The 17,983-nt window shown below is 32.7% G+C and overlaps 4 protein-coding genes and 1 non-coding gene across 14 annotated transcripts; 1 reads left to right on the forward strand and 4 right to left on the reverse strand.

The window, feature by feature from the left end:
- Positions 1–590: 590 nt before the first annotated feature.
- LOC140887948 (single myb histone 1-like) lies at positions 591–4,681 on the reverse strand. 8 transcript variants are annotated; one of them, XM_073295577.1, is made up of 8 exons: positions 4,478–4,678; positions 3,658–3,718; positions 3,303–3,498; positions 2,923–3,140; positions 2,250–2,334; positions 1,974–2,057; positions 1,132–1,481; positions 591–845 (listed from the first exon to the last, which is right to left on the reverse strand). In XM_073295577.1, coding segments are annotated over exons 3-8 (888 nt in total). In that variant the 5' UTR covers positions 3,453–3,498; positions 3,658–3,718; positions 4,478–4,678; the 3' UTR covers positions 591–844. The 8 variants fall into 8 exon arrangements, with proteins under 8 accessions (XP_073151678.1, XP_073151683.1, XP_073151679.1 ...); XM_073295582.1 differs by lacking the exon at positions 3,658–3,718 and having other exon boundaries at positions 4,550–4,681; XM_073295578.1 differs by lacking the exon at positions 3,658–3,718 and having other exon boundaries at positions 3,303–3,492.
- Positions 4,682–5,732: 1,051 nt separating this feature from the next.
- LOC140892106 (NADH dehydrogenase [ubiquinone] iron-sulfur protein 4, mitochondrial) lies at positions 5,733–8,151 on the forward strand. Its single transcript, XM_073300855.1, has 5 exons — positions 5,733–5,997; positions 6,315–6,403; positions 7,047–7,176; positions 7,773–7,802; positions 7,912–8,151. Exons 1-5 carry the CDS (start codon positions 5,830–5,832, stop codon positions 7,969–7,971), a joined length of 477 nt encoding a protein of 158 aa, XP_073156956.1. The 5' UTR covers positions 5,733–5,829; the 3' UTR covers positions 7,972–8,151.
- Positions 8,152–8,876: 725 nt separating this feature from the next.
- Positions 8,877–8,950, reverse strand: TRNAT-AGU (transfer RNA threonine (anticodon AGU)). The gene has a single exon. It is a non-coding gene; the product is annotated as a tRNA-Thr (tRNA).
- A 493-nt stretch (positions 8,951–9,443) lies between these two features.
- On the reverse strand, positions 9,444–10,595 carry LOC140888972 (uncharacterized). 3 transcript variants are annotated; one of them, XM_073296665.1, is made up of 5 exons: positions 10,469–10,595; positions 10,263–10,387; positions 10,125–10,185; positions 9,767–10,051; positions 9,444–9,655 (listed from the first exon to the last, which is right to left on the reverse strand). In XM_073296665.1, exons 2-5 carry the CDS (start codon positions 10,344–10,346, stop codon positions 9,585–9,587), a joined length of 501 nt encoding a protein of 166 aa, XP_073152766.1. In that variant the 5' UTR covers positions 10,347–10,387; positions 10,469–10,595; the 3' UTR covers positions 9,444–9,584. The 3 variants fall into 3 exon arrangements, with proteins under 3 accessions (XP_073152766.1, XP_073152767.1, XP_073152765.1); XM_073296666.1 differs by lacking the exon at positions 9,444–9,655 and having other exon boundaries at positions 9,670–10,045; XM_073296664.1 differs by lacking the exon at positions 9,444–9,655 and having other exon boundaries at positions 9,670–10,051.
- A 468-nt stretch (positions 10,596–11,063) lies between these two features.
- Positions 11,064–13,824, reverse strand: LOC140888971 (ACT domain-containing protein ACR1). The gene is made up of 7 exons (XM_073296663.1): positions 13,383–13,824; positions 13,240–13,285; positions 12,711–12,825; positions 12,471–12,538; positions 11,725–12,396; positions 11,527–11,631; positions 11,064–11,449 (listed from the first exon to the last, which is right to left on the reverse strand). Exons 1-7 carry the CDS (start codon positions 13,451–13,453, stop codon positions 11,069–11,071), a joined length of 1,458 nt encoding a protein of 485 aa, XP_073152764.1. The 5' UTR covers positions 13,454–13,824; the 3' UTR covers positions 11,064–11,068.
- Positions 13,825–17,983: the final 4,159 nt, after the last annotated feature.

Here is a 17,983-nt window from a genome sequence, read left to right on the forward strand (position 1 = left end):
AGGGTGTAAAATATGATGCGTATTTTGGGCAGTTACAAAAAAATAGAAGGGCAGTAAAGGAAAAATTATTTGAATCTAATTGAGTTATGACGAGAAAACAGAAGGAAGAAAAAAAAATTACAAAACAAAAATGGACTTCCTACAAAAATAAATTGATTCTCGAATCTGATTGAATTTAATTGTTTACATAATTATCTTAAATTCAAAAAAAAAAAAATCAATGATGAAAATAAAATTTTATTATCTATTTTATTCTACTAACGTATGAAACTGGACAAAATTTTTACAAGATCAAATTTCATTATTTCCCCAATTTTGTTCTTCATAGTGTAAAATCAATTTTGTTCTTCAGAATGTAAAATACGATGGATATTTTAGACGGTTGGATATTTTAGACGGTTATAAAAAAGAAAAGGGCAATGAATGAAAAAATTATTTGAATCTAATCAAACTATCAAAGTGCAATTAATTGTCCTAATTAGCATCTTTCTTTCTTTCTTTTCCTGACAGACTGAACACAAACTTTAGTTTATGTTTAGAAATTTGAAGTAAATTTACCCTTACTATGAACACAAGGAAAACAAAAACAATAAAATCAAACGCAAACACTATTTACTTTACATCCATCAGATATCAACAATGCGCATAAGAGCACACAGATGGGATGCAATGTTTTGCACCTTCTATCTACAAAGTATATCATACTCCTAACATTACATATATGCTTGTGACGATTGTCGCGTGTATTATAAACAAATACATGCATGCTCGCAAAAGATCATCAAAACCATGAAATTCCTTGACCAAAAATGAATCGCTCCAATTGGAGGCGGACCCCAGAGATTCTGCATATTCATGAAAAATGGCATCAGGTGAGTTCTTAAGATAGACAAGATTCGCTACTAATTAGACACGGAGAAACATAAAGGACAAGAGCGGTGGTTGCAGCAGATGCCTCGTTAATTTTAAGAAAAATCACAAGTGTTTACATCGGAAATGTATACTTCAGACATATCTACCACCAGAAGACTAGAACCCGAAAACGATCACATTTGGGATAGATCAAGTTCGAGTTTGTGATGCCATTTACGGTACTTTTGCAGTTATTCAAAATCAAGAAAATGATGTTACCAGACTTGAATCGTTTTATAGCTCAGAGTCTTCACTGCTGCATCAGCAAAACAACGTGCTGCCTCTGCTTCAGCCTCGGCCTCCTCAGCTTCCCTTGCTGCCAACTCAGCTTCGGCAATTGCAGCTTCAGCCTCTGCAACTGCTCGTGCAGCAGCCACAGCAGCTTCTTCAGCAGTCATGCTCTTCATCTTCTCTAACTCAGCATCAATCTGGGCTTTGGTCAGAAAATGCGCGCCACGTTTGTCTGCTTCTGAAAGAGTGTTCTTTGTTCCATTAGGTAGCGTCGAAGGTGTGTCTTTCCCCAATTCAGAAGATGTTGATTTTGGTGTAATCCTATACAGATTCTTCACCTGTCAATAGAACCAGTATATTACAATTTGTTATAAAAACTACCCAAGCCTATCAGCAGCTATAACCCATCCTTTTTATGCCGGTTTCTAATTCAGATAGTATAAAAATATTCATCATAAAATTTTGATAGTCCAGTACATTGATTTTTCCATCACACTTCCATTTTTACCAACTCGGTGGGGGGTTCAGAGAAGAGGAAAAATAAATTTCAGAAAAAGAACTAACATGAAACCAAGTGAACTTTAAATCATAGGTGAAAGCTGTGACATAAAATCGGTTATGCATCATAATTGTACTATAAAATATACAACATACTGTTATGCATCATAGTTGTACTATGAAGTATATACAATATACGCCCTAATCCATGCAAAGAAATTTCGTTCTTTATAACTTTAGCTAATTTCTTACACCAAAATTTTTAAAGAAACCCATTGCCACCCTAGAATAAAAGTTCCCGTGATAAAGTGAAGGACGTTGCAGATACACACCTTAATTAAATGTCCTTTTTCGGTCAAAAGCTTCAAATTTGTGGTCAAAGTCCTTTCGAAGTCCGGAGGTGGAGCATGGTGCAACTACAGAATCCAAACAAATAAAGTGAGAAAGTGAGAATTGTAATGATATCAGATAGCCCAACATGGAAAGCCAGAGAAGATAGACCAAAATTCCAAGGAACATGAAAAGAATCGCCAGCTGTTTCATCGTCATTAATGACCATATCACTATGATAGTATTTCTGTTATATTATCATTATTAACTCAAATTACCTCTATGTATCGAGCGATAGCATGCTGACCAGATCCTCGAGGTTCCTTTAACTTTGTTACAGCCTCCAATATAAGATCATCCAGCCTTCAAGGGTGCAGTACCAAACACATGTCATATTAAGCACCACATAGAACATAGCATACCTTTTCAAATGTAGCCAAGACAAAAATGTTCAGATTGTCATAATAGATTTCATAAGCAATGTGAATACAAACAATCAGTTAGACTTTACTTATCCATTAATTGCAGATGTCATAACTAAAACTTGAATGTGTATCCCTTCTGATTTTAGATATTTGAGTGTTTTAAAGATCAAAGGTTCACAATTCAATTAGTTCAAACCTGTCACACTCCAATGTATTCAAAAACAGTAGCATGTGGAGCACTTCAGTGCTGTTTTACTGTGTTGAATCCTGGTCAATTGGCTCCTGCTTGTTATTAGTACTTTGTTTATATAATGAACAGACATGACATAAAGCATTTATGAAACCATAAAGATGTACCCAAGTGCTTCTCTAGGCCCTTGGTGGGTTATGCACTCACACATTTATACTCTCCATGATTAATCGACCACTAGTTTCCGACTTTGAAGGAAAATTGAGCAGTAACAACCAATTTAGAAATTAAAGCTACATTACTTAACAGAGACACTGCAAGATTATTTCTCTCAACCTGGAATCCTGTCTTTCCGAACCAGCATCATAGGAAGTTTCAATAGATTCTTCAACTGGGGTTACATCAACTTCTTCTGAGTCCTTCTCAATGATCATTTCATGAGCCGCAGCATCTCCACTGTGCTTGTTAGTAGCGTGAATACTTTTATGCAAAATCTTAACCTTATGTCGTGAACCCATACCATTTGCCATGCAATTTAAGTTTCTCCATTTATCCTGTTCATTGAGATTAAATACTTCAGCTCCCCAAAAAAGATTCATACATTGTGTTATTTCTCATGCAACAAATTAATTTTTTGGCCTAATCATGTTAAAGAAATCCCCTCTTAAGATATCAATGATCCTTAAAAGTAAATGAGAAATGTCGACACTTCATACCTTAAGGTCCACATTCGAACGTGACCTTAGGGCTGCACTGAAATCTTGATCTTTAAGTATTGTACTCCATTTTCCTACTCCATATTTTTTAATGCCAGCTTTAAGAGCAGCTTCTTCTTCTGATGTCCACCTCTGTTTTGGAGCACCCATTACCAGCAGTCAAGACAAGTGATCTCGGGAGTTTTGCTCTCTATTGCTACAACAAGAAAAACATTAAAAACGCCAAATTAAGCCATTCGAACTATATGCATAAGAATTAAAAGTATACCATAAACATAAGAAAGAACTGCCTTTCAAACTAAACTATCTCTATCCTCATGTTTTTCACACCATAACGTAGACTGGTGGTATTTACATGAGAATCTTCATCAAACAGCACACATTTCTAAAGGTGCGCAGATTCACAAGATCAGTGCCTGAATTTCGGGAAATAAATATCTCAGATCCAAATGACGAAATAATAACCTTATAGAGAAAATTTATATAACAATCTTTACAAAACAAATACACCATCCAAACTTCAAAAGCAAGCATTAAAAGCACCAGGTAACATAAATCGACTCAGACTGAGAAACATTAAAAAAAAAAAAAAAAAGCTTAATGCACAACTATTCCAATCAAATACATATCCTAATGGAGATAATTAAAACCAACAAATCTGACTAATTACAAGTTAAAAACCAAGCCGCTCAAATATTAACAATCGAACAGACAACTTATTCTTAACAAACTAAAAGTCAACTCAGTTTCTAAATGCACATTGAAAATCAAAGCCAAAGATTCAAAGCTCTACTCGTTAAGTTTAACCGCAGAAGTCATGGACCAATTTTTTTTCCTCGTCTTCCAAATTAGTGTCTAAAATTTTGCTTTCAGCATTTCCAATAAATAGGAGTTTTCTTCATCCCTACACAAATCCCACGACCTAAAATCTCGTTTTCCCAGCAAAATTGAAGTAAAGGAATAATTTTTTATTTTTGAAAAAAAAAAAAAAAAAAACACACACACACACACACAAGACACATAAAAAGGAGTGAAAAGAATCGCGTCTTATCATCGAAAAGTTTTAGTACTTCCGTCAAACAAAATCAAAAACCCATCGAGATATGAGATAAATAGGAAAAAATAACATGTAATTGTGAGTGATTTTCGCAGGCGGAGAATTTTGAAAAGCATACCTGAACAAAAACGAAGATTAAATGTGGAAAAAGAAAAAATAAAGACAAACCACGGACACATTCAATTAGGACCTCATTCTTCCAAAAGATTAAAACTTGAGACACAAAGGTAATTGTTGAGGGCCGAAACCAGAGAGCTGACTGCCCCAGTCCCAGTCTAGTGTGTGTGGTGACTTGCTCTCGAAGAATCAGAGCCGATTCTCAAATATATATATTAGAAATTTAACGAATTAGTATTACTTTGTTTCAGCCATTTGTTAAAAGGGGTTATTAATTAAGTAAATACAAAAAATTAATACATTTACCAAAACAGAGAGAAACTCCGGCTCCTGATTTTATTACAATGTTTTAGTTTTGTTTTTATTTTTTGATAAATATAGTTTTACATTTTAATTAAAAAAAACTTAATAATATCGATAAAAAAAGAAACATAAATCATATAAAATAAAATAATAGTAACAATATTTATGTTAAATCTAACAAATTAATAATTTAAAAAATAATGTAATACTGGATTAACAAGATTTCAATCAAATTAAAATAGTCGATAGAATCGATATACGGATATAGTTTGAAAATTATTTTTGTTTGCAGAAAAATTCAATTCCGTTAAAACAAAACAAAAGAAAATCATACTATTCTAGTTTTGAGCTTTTAAAAAAACTCTAAATTTAATTTTAAAAGGTGTTTTTTATGCATTTAAATAATCATCCAAACACCTTATAAATTAAAAAATATATATATATATATTTTTTAAAAAAATGTTTTTCTAGTTTGAGTTTTGATACCAAGGAACCTTATTCTCGTACAATTTTGAATTTGTCAAAATGCTCTTCATTTTATCTAACAAACCATCTGATTTTATTACATTACAATAGTATTTCTCTTCATATTTTTTTTGTCGGTTTGGTTAATTTTTGAATAAATTGATTTGCCAATATTTTGGTTTAATTGAAATTTATTCATCTCTAATTTTGTAAATTTATTACATTTGTTAATATTAAACATTATTACGATCATTATCAATTTTTTCGTAACTTATTAGATTCCTTGTGTTAATTTTTATTTTGAGAAAAGCTAATAAATGTGAAAGCCATAAAAATACATCCCCATAAAGATATACGAAACTAGACAAGGGATTCCTTTTGTTAATATTACAAGGTTTATTTGTTTAATGGTCATTTGGCCCCAAAAATTTATAATTTCATTTTCGCCCCCAAACATTATACTATTTTCATCATTTCCCCAAAAAAAACTCTTCTGTAATAATGCTAAGAAAAAAAACTTTGCTGTAGAAATACAGAAGAGAGTTGATCCATTTTTTCTGCAGTAATCGGGGAAATCTGGAGCAAATGGCAAGCTCACTGCAACGGCTGCGGCATTCCCTTTCCGCGAATTCATATCTGGTGGCGATTTCTCCATTCTCGAGGGCTTTCTCCACGGATGATTCGCTGGTTGAAATCAAACCTGGAGAGATCGGTATCGTCTCTGGTATTCCTGAAGAGCACCTTCGCCGAAGGGTACAATCATCATCTTTCCGTTCATTTTTATTTTCATTTGTGTTTTCTGGCATGAAGTTTAGTTTTTCCCAATTGGATGGTGAATTAATTTGCTAGATTAATCGATGGACTAGTGAACTAGGGTTTCGGCATAATCTACTTGAAATTTGTCGTACTTGATTTGATTTTATTGTTTGTTTCATCTTTTACTAATACATGTCCTGTAAAACTGAATTTTGGGTGCTTATTTACTAGTTCCATTACCAATTTTAAGTTGTGATGGACAAGATTTGTGTCCATTACATATCAAGTGCTACTTCTAATCAACTTTTCGACAGGTTCTGATTTTCTCACCTGCTCGAACTGCTACACAACAAGGCTCTGGAAAGCTTGGGAGGTGGAAGATTAATTTTTTGTCCACACAGAAGTATGCGATTTTCTTCTATTAATGTTCTTGCTCCGGGCCTTAATTTGCTCTTTGCCGTCCAATTCAAACTTGCTGAGTTGTTCTGACTTTGGATCATAAGGCATGCTTCTTTCTGCGACTTGCTGTGGCAGAAGAAAATGGATGATAGTGGATTCCATTTTTCTTTTATAAGGACTTGCATGTTTCCTTTTGCACAAATTGAAGCTGCCCGTAAGTTAGATGTGCTGAGATTCATTATAAATAACTTGTACGATGTGGTTAATGTCCGACTTTAGGAAAAATTCAGTGCTAAGAAAGTAAATCTTGTATGAGAAAATATTTGATTGACCAAAATTTCAGTGCTCATTTTGTCACGTATATCGGTCAGGAAGTTTTTTTTAACTGAAATATGGGGGAAAGAAAATAAACTGTTCCTTTAGGATACCTCCCCTTGCTAGCCAGTGGCCTGTAGTTTCTATTACCTTTCTCTTTTGCAAAAAGCTGGGTTGATAGTAAGAGCTATTCACTATGCTCTCTCTTTGTGCCTCACCTCAATTTTAGTTGTTGAATCACATGTTTCAGTTTTCACTCACTGGTCAACTTTTCGTCATAACTCATATATTTTACGATCACACAGTAAGATTGTCTTATTTGTGGCATTCAGATGGGAAAATCCATTGATGGGTTGGACATCCACAGGGGACCCATACTCACATGTTGGTGATTCTGCATTAAGTTTTGAGAGTCAAGAAGCTGCAATATCCTTTGCCGAGAGGCATGGTTGGCAATACACGGTATGACTTGTTTCTCAGTTTTATCCTTCACTCTTCAGCACTAATTTTTGCTGAGTTTGTAGCTCTTTTACTCTCCTATACTATTGCTCTTGAAATGCATTATCTAAGGAAAAGAATTATCTCTTCAACCTATTGCTACTTTGGGATTGTTGGCATGTATCAGTTTGAGCATTTTAATAATGGAGATAAGATTCCTGCGACAAAGGGATTGGTAATACTCTGGATCACTGTTTATGGAACTACTGAAATTTAATTGATTAAACGTAAAGGTACACATGATTATCTGTGTTATGTTTGACTTGGGCTAAGTGGTGTTTGATCCAATTTGGTGATATTGGCATTTTTATTAGAACTTATATCTGTCCAACACTGTTCCACGTGTTCAAACATGTTTTTGTCAAAAAAATACAAGGAATTTGTAGGAAATTATAGCTTGCTCTTTCTACAGTCGGAAGACAAAGACAAGCAGGTCATGATGAGACTGTAATTTTTCTAGTTGATTTTACATGGATGGTTCTAACCTTTTGCTTTAATTAGTCTTATTCATCTATATTTTTTTGAATTGAAAATTTGAGCCCTTTTGTCACTGCTTGCAGGTTAAGAAGCACCAGACACCATTATTGAAGGTGTGAAATTCTTCTTTCCAATTTGTTGTTCTGGTTATAGCTCGTGGCTTGAACTTAAGCAGCAACCTCGACTTATCTGTGCTTTTATCATTGAATAATCTGCTTGCAGGTGAAAACTTATGCTGACAATTTCAAATGGAAGGGCCCTCCGAAGTCAGATGCCAACTAAATTAAATTTCCCCTAATGTTCATCTTTGTGCTTTCGGGTCATCAAAACCTTCCCCTATATTTTAATGTTTCCTGTTCAATATGCATAATGGATTTTCCTTCCATGGGCAATGTATTTCCTAACTCGGGATTTTGAGAATTAGTTGGCGAATAAAGTCGTGTACATCATTGATTTCATTTACATGTACTCCGTTGTGTATTCTCATTTGTCCATTGTTTTATTCACCGTCAATCATGTACAAACAAACTCAAGAATCCATTCTGTATGTGGGAAATCCTGGACGGGCCAATATATTACCTGAATGACGTAAAAGCTTATATCGCCCATTTCCATAAATAATTATTTGTTAAAAGAAAAAAAAAATAGCAGCAAGGGCTTGGAATCTGGTGGCAACATTTCTTGGTAAATCTAGTAAAATTTTCTTAATGTACAAAGATCAACGAGAATTTGGTTCAATAATTCAGTAACTTTTTTCAATGGGGATGGACTGCCTGGGAAAGTTCGACCCTATCCCATGGGGTAGGTGTAAGCATGTGATTGGTCCAATTGACGGTTGAGTAGATGCCGTCCGCAGGATAGTACCCTGCGGGTGATGTGTAACCCCATGATTGGTCAAATTTAGTGGGCCCCACGTGGAACCCACTAAATTTGACCAATCATGGGGTTACACATCACCCGCAGGATACTATCCTACGGGCGGCATGTACTAAACCCCAATTGACATGTGGGTCCCACATGATTGGACCAATCACATGATTCCACCTGCCCCATCGAATAAAACTCATGGGGTAGAGTCGAACGAACCCGCCTGATCCACTTTCTTTTTACCTTTGTTAGTAAAAGCTGCAAAACATAAACTTACCCATGCGCAGAAAAAAAGTGAAAAATGAATAACAATAAATAAATGCTCTCGTTGAGAGTCGAACTCAAGACCTCCCGCTTACTAAACGGGTGCTCTAACCAACTGAGCTACGAGAGCTTGCGGCAAATGAAGCTACAAAGAGATATTTATCTTTCTCTTTAGTAGTGCAGCTTTTTAACTCTATACCATTATTATTGGGCTCATGCTATAAGTTGATGTATACAAAAAATTTTTGGTCATAATGGGTAATAATACCGAGGCAATGTCTTGCTTCTTTTCCATAAAACCATTTTCAAACACCTAAAAATCAAAAAAATAAAACCAGATTACCGTTATTTTTAAAATTTGTTCTTAAAATCAAACAAAAAAATGTATTGATGTATAGGTTTTTGTTTGATTGCATAGGCATAGGAAAGGAATTAATGTATTAACTTTTCTGTCCCAACCAAAAAATGCTTATATAAAAAAAAAGACAACTTTATATATAAACTCGTGATTGAAAAAACATTTTCAAACTAAAGGGAAAACTTTGTTGTTGGATACAAGTCAAAGACCAACTCGATCCTTCATTCACAAAACAGGAAAAAAAAAAAAAAAAAAAAAACCACATAATCAAAATTCAAAACCAAAGTCTTACATCAAGAAAATGTAATAAGTTGTCATTGGACAAAGAGATGTAATGTTTCATGATCTTACATTACTCTATCGACCTCTCGAAATTATGTTTTTCAAAGTTCGATAAATTCGAGGATTAACAATACATTTTCTTAGCCTTCCTCCTCTGCTTGATCTTGTTCTTCTTCGTGCAAAAAGCTGGCGCACCTAAACAATGCGGATTTAATCAAGCATAGTACTAATTTTAAGATTTGTAAATGTTACAAACACTACCTAAATCAAACGTCGGATTAAAAAAAAAACATGAAAGAAATTCACTTGTATTGTTGGTCATCGTATTTGATCCTGAAGCGGTATTTTGTCGAACACTTTGCAGCTTTTTCCCCACACTATCAGCGCCACCGTCGTTCCCGCCATCCGTTGAGTTGGGTAAAAGTGGCCCAATGATCTCCCTTCGTCGTGAAGTTGCTTCCTTGAATTTCCTCTTACGAAGCCTTTTCCTCTGGGACCTCGTCAGCTTTTCAGAGCCACTATTTTCACTACTGTTGTCATCACTGCTCGATGAAGATGAGTTCCTATTATTATCATCTGCCTCTCCTGCGTCTACAAAAATTCTTTTAAAGATGGATGCTTTTGAGCTAATAACCATGTATTCTTATGTACTTTTATCAAACACCTGGAAGGTAATACGACGAATCGGTTGGATTCTTCAGTTTCTCGTCTTCATCCTCCGCTGCCTGTACAAATATAATAAAAATCCATGCTTTCAAATGGGGGAAAAAGGGACAATGAGAGATAAGGAAGAAAGGGTCACTTGAGGAGGTGGGGATGGTGGAGGAGGATAAAGCATTTTGAGAAGGGCTTCATGGAACTTCTGTTGCTTTTCCTCTCGCTTCATTTTCTTCGAATTACTCTTGAAACTTATTCCGGATGCAGTTGCTGTAATTTCCACAAGATAATGGGTTTTACGAGCTCGTATCAACAGTGAGAAAGCAAAGAAACAAGAAACGAAAAACGTACTCAAGAGAATTGAAGAAGATCAAGGGCATGAGCCAGTGAATATCAAATATTCAACAGATAGGTTTCAACTGAGCGAAAGCTCATTCTTTTTTCTTGAACAAAGGAGCAGCACATTCTACAGCTCAAGAAATATGTCTTCATCAAAGATCCATATCAAAGTTCCCTTCTTTGGACCGGCTGCCCAGATTGTATTCACAAATAAACAAATAACCCATTTCTGTTGTTTTTTTTAGATTACTGCTTGGACAACACTATTTATTTGAAGTATTTTTTAAAAATTTTAAAAAAATTAATTTATACAAAATATAACATTTTCTAAAAAATATTAATACGAGTATGCGGTATGTCTCCCTTTTTGTTGTCTTGCATCGAGCTCTTGGGAAATTATAATATCTTTGTGTGATGTATATATGAACATTAGAAGAAACTCGCATTTAGGACCAGCATGATCTTTCTAGTGTCGTTGAATTTCAAATGTTTGAGAATTCCACATTTCCTCCTTTATTTGTGAGGTTGCCGCAAAACTTAACTCTCTACAGCCGAAAACTGGGGATGTTTTGAGGGTGCCAAGTTGTGTTGACAGATGAAAACAGGGCATTCCTAAGACTTTATGGGTCTGAAATTATTGGAAAGGCGCTCCAGCTGCGCCCACAGTAAGCTCCCGAACGAAAGCCTCGGACCCTCTTCGATTCCGCTGCCACTACTTCCTCTCGTTCTCGAAAAACTTGCCTCCGGAGATGCACCGGATGGAGACTTGTTCCCCACAATGATCGTACCACCTATTTCTTGTCTCACAATCTCGACTGTCCGAGGACTCACGTGGTCATCAGATACATCTTTCACATAAAACGTTCCGATTGCTTTTTCACCACGAGTTCCAATCTCAGCCCTTGTTATGGATAAACCGTTCTCTCTGAAAATTCGAGTGACATCTGATAACAGGCCTGTCCTGTTTTTGGTACAGATTTCTAGCCTCAATCCCTGCATGTATACGAGTAGATATAATGTTGGATATCATTCATTATTTTTCAAAAGAAGAAAAAAAATCGGCTGCTTACATGAGATGCTCTTCTCTCCGTTGCAGCGGTCAAACACCGGATGACCTTACGCTTCTCGCCTTCAGAATCTAGAGTGCCTCCATTCTTGTGCCGTAGGTAATACTCCTGCAAACGTTTTCAAGATACATGGAATATAGAGTCTTGAAATTCACAACCAAGTGTACGTATAAAAAGGGAAAAAATCACGAGGCATTTTACCTGGATAGCAACCGATCCTTCAGAGCTAATTGCAGCATGAGAAACAACATACTGCAGGTCCATCAAAGCACACAACGTGTCGAACAATAACTTTGGCCTATCTCTACTCCTCACTGAGACCAAAGAATATCCCATCTTTTTACAGCTTTCAACCTGAACATGTGTACGGTTGCATCTCTTGCTCTGCCCTTCTCGCCATTTTTCGTAGCCATAGATGTCATCACCAGTGCAACCACAACAAGAACATGATTCCTCGTAATCACCCTCAGCGGCCATTATTTGGTGCAGGCGCCTCTCCCTGTGTGTCTGGCTGGCTGCAGGGGGAGACAACCTCAGGCTTCGAGGCTCGTCCTTGTAATGGTGTGCTTCCACCACATTTTCAAGTTGAGCCTGGATGTGAGCCACTCGACAAGGTTCTATTTTTGGCCCATGGTCGGAGCCATCTTCCACATATATGATGCACGCCACTCGTCCGTTGTGGGTCCATGCCACAGCGTTAGAGATGTGGCATCCCAGCTCAGCTAATACGGCTGACATCTCAGACATTAAACCGGGCCTATCTATTCCTGTCATCTCAAGTACCATTCTTCCTGTCGATGCTTCTTGGTGTGCTTCTTCTAGCCCATTCTTTCGTTTAACTCCCTTGGAAGCCTGCCTACTTGTGCATATGCCCTACAAAAGTTGATCCTTCTTTCACAAAAAACATATATGAAATAGAACAATGCCTTTTATAATTAAAACTCTACCTCTTGGATGTAACATAGGAGGCTCTGTTCTGTAACTTTGTTCCCTAGTTGATCAGTCACATGGAACACTGGAAAACATAACCAAAATAACCCGATTGAAAACAAACACAACTTGCGACAATTGCTTCCTCAGTCAACTGATAATTTCAAACGGAAACTCAACAGAATAGGTATTTCACTCACTCGACCCCAACTAGTTTGAGAAGAAAGGATAAAAAGAATGCTACTATTTTTACTCACCATCCATTAACCAACCACCATCAGAGGAAATGTATGATTTCGAAATGATGAGGTCGAGATCTGTTAGAACTTGGACCATCTCCAACAACATCCCCTGCTTGTTAGCACTATCAACCTGCAATCAAAATTTGGGTTAATACTTGGATACATGCATACCTAAAGTATTAAGCCACAAGTTAAGCAACAGTAGATGATACAAACTCCTGCATTGATCAAGTGTATAAACCAGGTACTAAAAATTCAGTTTGTGTAACACATGGGATGTGAACACCAAAGTATTGGAGATTTACATGCATTAAAATGATGTAAATCCACACAATGAATGAAAACACAAGAATAGCTTGTGAAGTCAAAAGTGATTAAGCATACAGTAGTAGGGAAATTGTTTGTGATCAAAATCAAGAAACCCAATTCTCCATTCATGATCAACCTTAGATCTATATATATATATATATATATAAATAATAAAATAAAAAAGCCTGAAATATCTGCATATATTCTGATGCTAAAAGTAATGCTATTTACCAACCTTTACAAGCGTGCAATCCGGAAAAGTGTCGTTGTCAATACAAACCCTGAAAGACAAAAGTAGTATGATCACAATCTCAAGCATTTCAGTTGTGATATGTGAATTTAAAAAAAAAAAAAAAAAACTAATGCAATCGAGCAAACCTTGGGGGGTTAATTCTTTCAATGAGCGATTCGAATTCCGGGTCAATGTATGGCTTATAAGTGATATCCATTTCTTCTGGAGCTGGAATATTCTTTGAATTCTGAACTGCAGAGATGAGGAATCGATAGAAATGTACGTTTTTTTTTTCTCCTGATTTTTATGTTTATCTTTCCAGGATACGCATCTAAATCTATCCCAGGTACGAATTTAGTTGAGATTTTAGGAGTCGAAGAAAACCAACTTGGATTATATTCTTGGAAGATATATGTCGGTCGAGGGTTGGGAATATGGAATTTCCGATCAAGAATCGTCGAACAAAAGGGACAAACAGAATGATTTTGTGTTCATGAGTTGGCGCTTATGAAGGATTTGTGGAGAGAAAAAGAGAAACATGTAATATATCTGGCAACATTGAATGAATAAGCGCATGTATCGGTTCGGTGGGGGTTTGATTCTTGCAGAATGTCTCGCTAGCTAATTCATTCAAAGCTTGGCCGTGAAAATGCCACGTGGTGACGTGGCGAATGGGTCCGAATGCCAGGTGCGGCGCCTCGGTCTCTCGGCATGAGCTGACACGTTTTCAATTCGTGTGGTGATTCTGAAGCACGTGGTGAAAAGTGTTGGCGGTAAATTCGTCCGAATTGATCTTTGGATTATATGTTGGATATGAAAATTATGGTCGATGACAAGCATTCAATCATGTAGCACACACACACACACACTATATATTATCAGTCATCTACTCATCTTTGAATAGGGATCCACCTCAATTTGTGTTGAATAAACGTCAATATTTAATTATCGATCCGCGAGAACAACACTTGTCCGAATAGAGTTTAAAAGATTCCCTTGTTAAGAATTAAGTTTACAAAGGGGAGGCAGCTGGTGTGGCGGTGGTAAAATATATATATTTATCTATTTATCTCTACCGTAAAAATATGAATTTATAACTTTGTCTTTAAATTGTATATGGATCAAAAAATATGTGTGGACAATAATGGAAAAATTAAGTAAAAAACAAGGGCAAAAAGGGGTTAAAATTTTAGTCATCTTTAATGAAAAATTTATTGCATCATAAGCAATGGAGGTGTATTTATTATCATTTATATTCAATTTACATCTCAAAATTAATTTTTTTGAATTTATAACTTTGCCCTCAAATTGTATATAAATCAAAAAATATGTGTGGGCAATAATGGAAAAATGAAGTAAAAAACAAGGGCAAAAAGGGATTAGAATTTTAGTCATCTTTAATGAAAAATTTATTGCATCATAAGTAATGGAGGTGTATTTATTATCATTTATATTCAATTTACATCTCAATATTAATTTTTTTTTATAAAATTTCACAAATAATATTTGGCCACAATATTTTTATATTTTCAAATATTTTACTTTTAATATATTTGTTTGACACAAATTTTTTTTAAGTATAAATATTGCAATAAAAAAATTAGTTATTTTTATTGTGATAGAGATAAATAGGGTTAATAATTTTAATAATAATAAAGAGGTTATAACATAATAGTTTATTAATTGATTGTGATAGAAAGAACTTTACAAATTCAATATGATGTTTTGAAAATAAATTATCTTACAATAGTATAAAAGGTTAACTTTACAAATTTTTTTATAAAAAAAAAACTTTACAAATTCAATATGACACTCTCTTCTATCAATACTTACTATTGTCTTATTTATATCAATACATTTAATTATAAAAGTTTTTTATCGTGAATTTATAACTTTGCTCTCAAATTGTATATGGATCAAAAAATATGTGTGAGCAATAATGAAAAAATGAGGTAAAAAACAAAGGCAAAAAGGGATTAGAATTTTAGTTATCTTTAATGAAAAATTTATTGCATCATGAGTAATGGAGATGTATTTATTATCATTTATATTCAATTATCATCTCAAAATTAATTATTTATTTAGTCAATGTGTAATATATAATATAAAATTTCCCAAATAATATTTGGCCACAATATTTTTATATTTTCAAATATTTTACTTTTAATATATTTGTTTGACCCAATTTTTTTTTAAGTATAAATATTGCAACAAAAAAAATATTAGTTATTTTATTGTGATAATGAGAAATAGGGTTAATAATTTCAATAATAATAAAGAGGTTATAACATAATAATTTATTAATTGATTGCAATAGAGAGAACTTTACAAATTCAATATAATGTTTTGAAAATTATTTAAAATAAATTATATTACAATAGTATAAAGGGTTAACTATAAAAAAACTTTACAAATTCAATATGACACTCTCTTCGATCAATACTTATTATCGTCTTATTTATATCAATACATTTAATTATAAAATTTTTATCAATATTTTTTACATTAAATGACATGTTATTTTAAGTTGATATTAATCTTGTGCCTTAACTATAATTTAATTTGTAAAAATGAATTAAAATATTTTTATATTGTCAAATATTTTTATTTTTCATATATTTTTTTTGAAAAAATTTTATTTTTTACTATAATTTAATTTGGAGAAATGAGGTAAAATATTTTTATATTGTCAAATATTTTAATTTATCATATATTTTTTTGGCACAAAGTTTTTCTAAACGTAAATATTGCAAAAAAAAAATAGTTATTTTTATTGTGATAGTGAGAAATAGGTTAATAATTTCAATAATAATAAAATGACTATATCAAAATAGTTTTTTAATTGATTGTATTTATATTAAAATAGTATATATAAAACTTTACAGCTTTAATATGATGTTTTGAAAATAAATTAAAATAAATTATATCACAATATTATAGCGGGTTAACTTTACAAATTTTCTTTAAAAAAAACTTTGCAAACTCAATATGATGCTCTTTTTGATCAATAGTTATCATTGTCTTATTTATATTAATATTTAATTATAACATTTCTCTCAATATTTTTTTACATCAAATGACATGTTATTTTAAGTGGATGTCAATCTTTTTTTTTTTTTTTTACTATAATTTAATTTAAAGAGTTAAGTACAAAATTAATATAATAACATACGTAAAAAATAAAAAATATAAAAAAGTTAAATAATATTCTACGTAATTTAGAAGTTTAATTATTAATTTTCATTTTAAATTTTACCATTTTAAATAATCTGTAAGTTTTATTTAATTTTTTACCGTAAAAAAATGAATGTTTCAAGTACAATATTGATAGCTTACAATCACTTTTAAGTTATACATATTTCATTATTACTCAACATAATTATTAGTCTATAATATGATATTATTGATATTATTCAGAGTAAATGAAAAATGTTAATGTAAAAATTCTTTAAATTTTCTCATACCTTTTTGTCATGTTATGTATATAATTAAATGGTTATTAATTATTGAATTAATTATTATTAGGATTTAAGTAGAATAAAAATTTAATTATATTATTTTTTAATAATATTTTCTGACCATATTACACATAAATTAACTTTTAGAGAGAAAGTTGGTCTTTTCAATTTATTAACTATTCACTCATATGTTATATCATATATAATAAAATCAATGACATATTAAAGTGATATTGAAAAATTAATAGAGTTAAATATATAATTGTTCTACTCATAAATATTTCACTTGGTTTAATTTATTATTTATTTTTTAAATTGTTAGTTTGTTTACAAATATATTACATTAGTTTAATAAAATTTGTTAAAACTAATGATTTAATTATAAATTATTAGTAAGTTAATTAAGATGCTAACTTTAATTGTGTTAATTAACTAAGATTCTTATTATATCCTCATTCTAAATTTTATCATTTTTAAAAAGTGTTTTGTTTGATATTTTTTTTATCAATTAAAAAATTTATGTATCAAATGTAATACTGATAACTAATAAACTTTAAAATTATAGAGATTCATTATAACTTATGTCTCTTTATGGTTATAAGTCCATAACTTGAAATTATCATTTGTATTTAAATTGGATTTAAAAAGTTAGTGTAAAAATATTTGAGAAATTTTCTTTGTTGGTCCTCTATTTTTCAGATTTCAATTTTGGTCCGATATTTTTTTATTTATTTTGTTGTTGCAATTTATCTTTTTTTCGATGTGGTGCTGATGTGACATCAATGCAGTGTTGTTGTAGAGCTAACATGTATAGTGTTACATATTCATTTTCGAGGAAAAATGACTGAAATTGCCAAAAATCGAAACATGCAGGACTAAATATCAAATTTTATGTGGCATGCGAGTCAACATTTGGCGGTGGCAATAAGCGACTGCTACAGTGTATATGTTGCACTTCTTCGATGTCAACGGGGAACAACCCATTCTAGCTAGCTCGTGATACATCGAACTCGTCAAAATATGTGGCGATCAAAACCTAAACAATAATTAACAAACTCTTGATAGATGATGAAAGAAATTATCTAATTTAATATCATTCCAGCCTCCAGGCCGATCTCCGTATTTTCGCAGTGGTGATCATTATTCATTATCGGAAATTAAATTTCTGAAATATTAAATAAATTTCTGAAAATATTATAACAAAATTATATATATGTTTATTAATTTCTAGTAAATATTACAGAAATCTAATCGATAATAATCATAGATATTGTTTTCAAACTAAATAA

The sequence above is a fragment of the Henckelia pumila genome, chromosome 3, assembly GCF_033568475.1.
Source record: "Henckelia pumila isolate YLH828 chromosome 3, ASM3356847v2, whole genome shotgun sequence".
Lineage (NCBI taxonomy): Eukaryota > Viridiplantae > Streptophyta > Magnoliopsida > Lamiales > Gesneriaceae > Henckelia > Henckelia pumila.

Coding starts and splice junctions, on each gene's coding strand:
- LOC140887948 (XM_073295582.1), bottom strand. CDS start 3,452: ATGGGTGCTCCAAAACAGAGGTGGACATCAGAAGAAGAAGCTGCTCTT. Junction 2,335..2,922: donor TCGGAAAGACAGGATTCCAG/GTTGAGAGAAAT, acceptor GCACCCTTGAAG/GCTGGATGATCTTATATTGG. Junction 2,058..2,249: donor CTATCGCTCGATACATAGAG/GTAATTTGAGTT, acceptor TGGATTCTGTAG/TTGCACCATGCTCCACCTCC.
- LOC140892106 (XM_073300855.1), top strand. CDS start 5,830: ATGGCAAGCTCACTGCAACGGCTGCGGCATTCCCTTTCCGCGAATTCA. Junction 6,404..7,046: donor AATTTTTTGTCCACACAGAA/GTATGCGATTTT, acceptor TGTGGCATTCAG/ATGGGAAAATCCATTGATGG. Junction 7,177..7,772: donor GGCATGGTTGGCAATACACG/GTATGACTTGTT, acceptor CACTGCTTGCAG/GTTAAGAAGCACCAGACACC.
- LOC140888972 (XM_073296664.1), bottom strand. CDS start 10,346: ATGAAGCGAGAGGAAAAGCAACAGAAGTTCCATGAAGCCCTTCTCAAA. Junction 10,186..10,262: donor CACCATCCCCACCTCCTCAA/GTGACCCTTTCT, acceptor ATATTTGTACAG/GCAGCGGAGGATGAAGACGA. Junction 10,052..10,124: donor TTCGTCGTATTACCTTCCAG/GTGTTTGATAAA, acceptor GAATTTTTGTAG/ACGCAGGAGAGGCAGATGAT.
- LOC140888971 (XM_073296663.1), bottom strand. CDS start 13,453: ATGGATATCACTTATAAGCCATACATTGACCCGGAATTCGAATCGCTC. Junction 12,539..12,710: donor TGGTGGTTGGTTAATGGATG/GTGAGTAAAAAT, acceptor TATGTTTTCCAG/TGTTCCATGTGACTGATCAA. Junction 11,450..11,526: donor CGGAGAGAAGAGCATCTCAT/GTAAGCAGCCGA, acceptor GTATACATGCAG/GGATTGAGGCTAGAAATCTG.